This window comes from Mirounga leonina, unplaced genomic scaffold (genome assembly GCF_011800145.1).
Source record: "Mirounga leonina isolate KUSES-001 unplaced genomic scaffold, KU_Mleo_1.0 Mir_204, whole genome shotgun sequence".
NCBI lineage: Eukaryota > Metazoa > Chordata > Mammalia > Carnivora > Phocidae > Mirounga > Mirounga leonina.
The window spans coordinates 16,919,128-16,927,844 of record NW_023270513.1 but is presented as its reverse complement, the minus strand read 5'-3'; the positions used below and the strand labels follow the sequence as shown (position 1 = coordinate 16,927,844).

At 30.7% G+C, this 8,717-nt stretch overlaps 1 protein-coding gene across 1 annotated transcript in view; it reads right to left on the bottom strand.

Annotated features, from left to right (window-relative positions):
* Positions 1–6,389, bottom strand: part of DACH2 (dachshund family transcription factor 2) — a 373,931-nt gene extending 367,542 nt beyond the window's left edge. Inside the window, exon 1 of the mRNA XM_035028825.1 lies at positions 6,340–6,389. Within this exon, the coding sequence (XP_034884716.1) occupies positions 6,340–6,343 (4 nt within the window). The 5' untranslated portion in view covers positions 6,344–6,389. The remainder of the gene's footprint in view (positions 1–6,339) is intronic.
* Between the last annotated feature and the right edge of the window lie 2,328 nt (positions 6,390–8,717).

Below are 8,717 nucleotides of genomic sequence, written 5' to 3'. Positions count from 1 at the left end.
GTAGTATCCAAAAATACCCAAGGTCCACAGGGGAGAAAAAAGAAAATAGAAACAATTTTAGATTCTGACACCTACAGCAATAGCAAACATTATGCACAGTCTACCACCAGCCAAATAAAAATAAAGCCTCATGCTAAAAGGTCTATTTACCTAAGTTCCTTTATCCAGTATATCTTGTTCAACTTAAACAAAAAGCTACAAGGCACACTAGAAGACAAAAACAAAACAAAACAAAACAAAACAAAACAAAACAAAACGCCCACAGTTTTAAGACAGTGCAAAAGCTTTTTATTTTGGTGTAGTTCTAATAGTTTGTTTTTGCTTTTGTTTCCTTTGCCTTTGGAAACAGATATAGAAAAATGTTCCTACAGAAATTACTGGTATATTCTCTTGTAAGAATTTTATGGTTTTAGGTCTCACATTTAGGTCTTTATTTTGAGTTTATTTTTGTTTATGGTACTAGAAAGTCATCAAATTTCATTCTTTTAGATGTAGCTGTCCAGTTTTCCAAGCACCATTTATTGAAGACTGTATTTTCCCCACTGAACATTCTTGTCTCCTTTATCATAAATTAATTGACCATATAAGCATGGATTTATTTCTAGGGACTCTCTTCTGTTTCAGACGATCTATTTTTGTGCAAGTACCATACTGTTTTGATTACTATAGCTTTGTAGAATATCTTGAAATCTGGAATTGTGAAACCACCAATTTTGTTCTTCTTTTTCAAGATTGTTTTGGCTATTTCAGGTCTTTTGTGATTCCATAAAACTTTTACGATTATTTGTTCTAGTTCTGTCAAAAATGCTAATTGGTATTTTTATAGGAATTGCACTGAATCTGTAGATTGCTTTTGGTAATATGGATATTTTAACAATATTTATTCTTACAATCCATGAATATGGAATATCTTTCCATTTGTTTGTGTCATCTTCAATTTCTTTCATTAATATTTTATAGTTTTTGGACTACATGTCTTTCACCAGTTTGGCTAAGTTTATTCTTATTTACTTTTGGTGAAATTGTAAATTTTTTTTTTTAATTTCTCTTTCTCCTACTTCATTATTAGTGTATAGAAATGTAGCTGATTTCTGGGCATTAATTTTGTGTCCTGCCACTTTACTGATTTTTTCTTTTTATTTCTAGTAGGTTTTTGGTGGAATCCTTAGGGTTTTCTATGTATAATATCTTGTTGTCTCTAAGGAGTGACAGTTTTACTTCATCCTTACCAATTTAGAAGCCTTTCATTTCTTCTTGTCTGATTGCTGTGGCTAAGACTCCCAGTACTATGTTGAATAAAAGTGGCAAGACTGTATATTCTTCTCTTGTTCCTGATATTAAAGGAAAGGTCTCAATTTTTCAGCATTGAGTATTATGTTAGGTGTAGGTTTTTCATATATAGCCTTTAGTATGGTGAAGTATGTTCCTTCTAACCCCACTTTGTTGATTTTTTTTTAGCATGAATGGATGTTGAATCTTTTCAAATGCTTGTGCATCTTTTGAGATGATCCTATGATTTATATTCTTAGTTTTGTTTATGTGGTGTGTAATGTTGATTGATTTGCAAATATTGAACCATTTTTGCATCCCAGGGATAAATCCAATGTGATTTTGGTGAATGATCTTTTAAACATATTGTTGAATGCAATTCTGTGCCATTTGAGACAACATGGATGGACCTAGAGGGTGTCATGCTAAGTGAAGTAAGTCAGACCGAGAAAGACAAATACCATATGATTCCACTCATAAGTGGAAACTAAAAAAAAAATGAATAAACAAACAAAAATCAGAATCACACCTATAAATACTGAAAACAAACTGATGGTTGCCAGAGGGGAAGGGTGTAAGGTTAAGCAAAATGGGTGAAAGGGTGAGGGAGATACAGGTTTCTAGTTATATAATGAATAAGTCACAGTAATAAAAGTCACAGCATAAGGAATACAGTCAATGGTATTGTAAGAGTGATATAATGGGACAGATGGTAGCTATGCTTGTGGTGAACATAGCAAAATGTATAAACTTGTCAAATCACTAAATTGTACACCTGAAACTAATGTAACATTGTGTGTCAACTATACTCAGATAAAAATTTTATTTTTTTTAAATAAAGACAGAACAAGCATCAAAACCAGACTCAGTTAAGACAGAGATTTTGGAGTTATCAGACTGAGAATCAAAAAGAACTATGATTAATATGTTAAGGGTACTAACAAAAAGTAGATAAAATGCAAGGAAAGGTAAATAATATAAGCAGAGAAATGGAAATCTTAAGAAATATGCAAATTAAATGCTACAAATATTGTTTAAAAGCTTTAGAAAAATAATGAATGCCTTTGATATGATCATCTATAGACTGGACAAGAACAAAGAATCGGTAAGTATGAAGAGAGGTCAAGAGGAACTTTGCAAACTTAAAATAAAGAGAAAAAAAGAATGAAAATATATTTAAGACCTGTGGGAAAACTGAAAGAAGCAACATATGTGTAATGGGGATATTAAAAGAAGAAAAAAAGACAAGAAGAGAAGAAATATTTGAAGTACTAATGAAATTATTGCAGAAACCAAATTACAGATTCAGGAAACTCAGAAAACAGTAAGTATGATATATTTATATCTGGTTGACTATATATAGTCAACCAGGCATAGCAGAGTCAAAATCCAGAAAATCAAATACAAAGAGAAAATCATAAAAGAAGCAAGGAAACAAGAGGGGTGGGGGTAAAATACCTATAGAGTAGCCAGGTCAAGATTTACATGTCTTTCTTCAAAAACCATGCAAGATAGAAGGGAGTGAAGTACAATATTTGCGTGTGGAAAGAAAAAAAAAAAAGCACCAATCTATAATTCTTTACCCAGTGACATTATTCTTCAAAAGTAAATGAAAACTAAAGATTCTGTCAGACAAACACAAATTGAGGGATTTTTTTTTTAAAACAGAAGGCTAGTCATGCACAAAAAAAAAAAAAAAAAATGTTAGCTCCAAAATCTGGATCTACATAGGGAAATGAAGAGTATTAGACAAGGAATAAATGAAAGTGAAATGGAATCTTGTATTTTCCCTATTCTTAATTGATTTAGCACTTAATGGTATTTTCAAAATAATAATAGGAACAATGAATTTGGTGACTTATGAGGCTAAGCAAATTGAATGGCAGCAATATTATGAGGCAAGAGAGAGGAATTGGGAATACTCTGTTATAAGTTAACAGCACTAACCATAAATGATTAAATATAGTATTATTTGAAAATGGACTTAGATTAGTCATAATATTGCAAACCCTAAGGTAACCACAAAAACAGCAAAATACGAAGTATAACTGGAGTGTAAAAGAGAAGATAAAATGGAATCATATACAATGCTCAGTTAAAGCCAGAGAGGCAGAAAATGAATGGGAGTCAAAAGATTGGAGTCAAAAAATAAGGGCAATGGATAGAAAACAGTTACAAATATAGATATTAATCCAACTATATCAATAATAACTTTTCAATATTGATGATCTAAATAAACCAATTAAAAGAGACTATCAAAATGGATTTAAAAACTACATCCAATTATATCTTAATTACTAGAAAACACTTTAAATGTAAAAACACAGATAGATTAAAAAGGGATAGAAGAAGACATACCATGCTAAAACCAGTCAAAAGAAAGCTGGAGTCATTTCATTCATTTCAGACAAATCAGACTTCAGAACAAGGAAAATTATCAGTTATAAAGAAGGGCATTACATAATGATAAAGGGGACAATTCCCCAAGAATACATAATAATCCTTAAGGAGAATGTGCCTAACAACAAAGCATCAACATATGTAAGGCAAAAACTGAAAGAACTTCACGTGGAAAAAAACAAATCCAAATCTTGAAGTCTTGAGACTTCATGATCCATGTATCAGTAATTGACAGATCAATCCAGCAGACAGAAAATCAGCAAGGATAGAGTTGAACTGAATATCAACATCAATCAACTGGATCTAATTAACATTTACAAATTCTTCACCCAACAACAATGTAATACACATCTTTCTTTATTAAGATTTATTTATTTATTTTAGAGAGAGAGAGAGAGAACATATGCCAGCAGAGTTAGAGGCAGTGGGAGAGGGAGAATCTTAAGCAAGTTCCATGCCCAGCATGGACCCCAACACAGGGCTTGACCTCATGACCCTGAGATCATGACCTGGGCCAAAATCAAGAATTGAACGCTTAACTGACTGAGGCACCTAGGCGCCCCATATCTTCTTTAAACTATTTTGAGCATTTTCCAAAACAGACCACATTCTGAGCCATAAACATGCCTTAACAAATCTAAAAGAATAGCAATCATATAAAGTATGTTCTCTGGTCCCAGTGAAATTGAACAGGAAATCAATAACAGAAAGATACCTGTAACACCCCAATACATATAATTTAAATAGCAAACTTTTCAATCACACATGGATCAAAGTAGTTCAAGATAAATTTAAAATTTTTATTTTAAACAAAAAAATGAAAATACAATTTATCAAAATTTGTAGAATATGATGAATACAGTAAGGAAGGCTTAGAGGGAAATCTGTAGAATTATATGAATATATTACAGAGAAGAAAGAGATAAAATGAATTATTCAAACTTCTACCTTTGGAAAGTAGAGAAAGAAGATGAAATGAAATCCGAAGAAAGCAGAAGAAAAGTAATAACAAAATTAGAACAGAAATCAATAAAATTGAAAACAGAAAATCAATGAAACCAAATTTGATTACTTGATAAGTAAATAAAATTTATAAACTTCTAACCAGGCTAAGAAAAAAAAAAAAAAGATAAGACATGAATTACTAATATCAGAAATGAAAGAGAGGCCACCACTACTAAGCTTATAAACATTAAAAATAATAAAAATTAAAAATAACTATACTCACAAATTTGATAACATAGGTGAAATAGAAAAACTCCTAGAAATACACAGATTGTTACAAGTCACACAAGAAAAAATAGATAATCTAAATAGGCCCATATCTATTAAAAACATTGAATCAATAATTAATAACCTTCTAAAACAGAAAGCAGCAGGCCCAGATGGGTCTACTGGGGAATTCAACCAAACATTTAAGGAAGAAATTATACCATTCTCTATAATCTCTTACAGAAAATAGAAGCAGAAGGAATATTTTTCTAATTCAATCTATGAGGCCAGCATTGCACTAATACCAAAACCAGACAAAAACATTAAAAGAAATAAAAACTGTAGATGACTACCTCTCATAAACATGGATGCAAAAGTTCTGAACAAAATATTAGCAAGTTGAGTGCAACAATGTATAAAAAATTATACACCAACATCAAGTGAGAGTTATTTCAGATATGCAAGTTTGACTTAACATAGGAAAATCAGTTAATGTAATCCATCACATCTTAAGGATAAAGAAGAAAAATTGTATGATCATATAAATAAATGCAGAAAAAGCATTTGATGAAATTCAACACATTCATAATAGAAACTCTCAATAAGGTAGGAATAGATGGGAGACTTTCTCAAATTGATAAAGAACATCCACAAAAATCCTACAGCTAACATTATAATTAATGGTAACAAACTAAATGTTTTTCTGTTGAAATCAAGAATAAGGAAGTAATGTCCCCTATTACCACTCTTCTTCAACATCATATTGAAAGTCTTAGAAAAAGCAGTAAGAAAAGAAAATGCAAGGTATACAGATTAGGAAGAAGAAATAAAACTCTTTGTTTGTAAATGACATGTTTGTCTATGCAGAAAATCTCAAATAATAAAAGGATTCAAGAACTAATAAGTGATTATAGCAAGGTTGAAAAACACAGTTAATATACAAAAGTCAATTGCTTCCCTACATACTAGCAAAGAACAATTGAAATTTGAAATTAAAAACAAAACTTCATTTATATTAGCACCAAAAAAATAAAATACTTAGGTATAAATCTAACAGCATATGTGTAAGAAATATAGGAGGGAAACTAGAAAACTTTGATGGTAGAAATCAAAGTAGGTTTAAATAAATGAAGAGATATTTCACATTGATGGATCTAAAACTCAATAATATTAAAGTGTTAGTTCTTCCCAGCTTGATCTATAAAATCAACACAATCCCAATGAAACTCCCAGGAAGTTATTTATGGAATCAACAAACTCATACTAAGGATTATATGGAAATGCAAAAACCCCAGAATACGCAATACGCTATCAAAAATTATAACAAAGTCAAAGGACTGGCACTACCCAACTCTACAACTTACTGTAAATCTACAGTAATTAAGACAGTGTTGTATTGGTGAAAGAATAGACAAGCAGATCAATGGAACAGAGTAGAGTGCCCAAAAATAAACTCACACATATATAGTCAACTGATCTAGTTTTCAACCATGGTACTGGAACAGCTGGACATCCACATGCAAAAAAAAAAATAAATAATTGAGACCCAAATCTTACACTGTTCACAAAAATTTCACTAAAAGTAGATCATAATCCTAAATGGAAGACACAAAATTATAAAACTCCTAGAAGATCACATAGGGGAAAATCTAAATTACATTAGGTTTGGTGATGACATTTTAGACACAGTATTAAAAGCACAATCTGTGAAAGAAAAAATTGATAATTTGGACTTCATTTAAAATTAAAAACTTCTTCTTTGTAAAAAAGGCTTTTAAAAAGGCAAATTTGGGGATTTTTCCCAGATTTGTGGAGGAAATATTGCAAAGGGCTTGTTCCAAAATATACAAAGTATTTCTAGAACTCAACAATAAGAAAATAAACAACCCAATTAAAAATTTGGTAAAGGACCTGAACAGACAACTAACCAAAGATATACAGATGGTAAATAAGCATAGGAATACATGTTTAATATCATGCATTATTCAGGAGCTGCAAATTAAAACAATAATGACATACACTTCACATCTATTAGAGTGGCCAACATCCAAAATATTGACAACACCAAACAGTGGCAAGGATGTGAGGTAAGAGGAACTCATCTTCACTACTGGTAGGAATGCAAAATGGTACAGGGACACTGGAAGACAGATTGGTAGTTTCTTACAAAATTAAACATACTCTTACCATATGATCCAAAAATTGTGCTCTATAGTATTTACCCAAATGAGTTAAAAATTAATGCCCACACATAAACTTGCATGAGAATATTAATAACAGCTTAATTATTAATTGCTGAAACCTGAAAGCTACCAAGATGTCCTTCAATAGTTATGGATAAACAATCTACAGTACATCCATATAATGGAATATTATTCACCAATAAAAAGAAATGAACTATCAAGCTATGAAAAGACACAAAGTCATCTTAAGTGCATACAGTTAGGTAAAATAATTCGTGTTTAAATCACTACATACTGTATAATTCCAGCTATATAACATTCTGAAAAATGCAAAACTATGGAGATGGTGTGAAGATCAGTGGTTGTCAGAATTTGGAGAAAGTAAACTAGGGATGAATGAGTAGACCATAGAGGACTTTTAGGATAGTGAACTATTTTGCATGATACTGTAATGATGGATACATGATATTATACATTTGTAGAAAATCATAGAATTTTACAACACAAGGAGTGAATCCTATTGTAAACTATGAACTGTACTTAATAATAAATAAATATTGATATTGTTTTGTCAATTATAACAAGTGCACCATACTAATGTAAGAAGTTAATAATAGGGGAAACTATGGGTGAGGATAGAGGGGTATAAAGGAACTCTCTATATTCAACTCTCTTTATTCAACTTTTCTGTAAACCTAAAACTGGCCCCCAAAAATAGCCTATTGATTAAAAAAAAAAAGTGAGATAACACCACTAGGATGGATATAATCAAAGCAATTTTTAACAAATTTGTACATGAAGGTCCATGGAATCTTTATTCATAATAGCCAAAAAGTGGACTAAAACTCTAATTTCTGTCAACTAATGTATGGAAAACAAAACAAGTTATATCCATACAGTGGAATATTATTTGGCAATGAAAAAGAATTAAAGTAATTATATATGCTATAACATGAAAATGTTTTGCGAAAATATTATGCTAAGTGAAAGAAACAATTCACAAAAGACCATATATTACATTATTCCATTTATATGGAATATACAGAACTGGTTAATCTATTGTGACAGAAAGTATATTAATATTTGCTTAGCACAATGGGGGAAGTGAAGGAATGGGGAATGACTCTTAATGGACACAGGATTTCTTTTTGGAATAATAAAATTTCCTAAAGTGAGATTGTATTGAGGGATGTACAACTCTGTGAATATACTAAAAGTCATTGAATTGTATAGTTTGCATGGCTGAGTTGTATGGTAGGCATATTACATCTCAATAAAGCTCTTAAAACTACAATAATCAACAGATACAAATGCTGAGATCACAGAGTTCTTGGGATTCTTTAAAATGTTAAAGCAGCTATTATAAAATCCCTCCAACAAAATTATCATAAATACTCCTGAAACAATTCAAAAATAAAAACATTAGGAAAGAGATAAAAGATGTATATAAAAACCAAATGGACATTTTAGAATTTAAAAATATAATCACAAAAGTTTTAAACTCATTGGCTAGCCTTAATAAGAGAATGGAGATTACAAAGAAATGAGTTGGAAAATTCTAAGCTAGATCAATAGAAATTATCCAATCTGAACTACTGAGAAAGAAGTTGGAAAAAATTGAGTAGAACCCAAGAGACCCAAGGAATAATAACA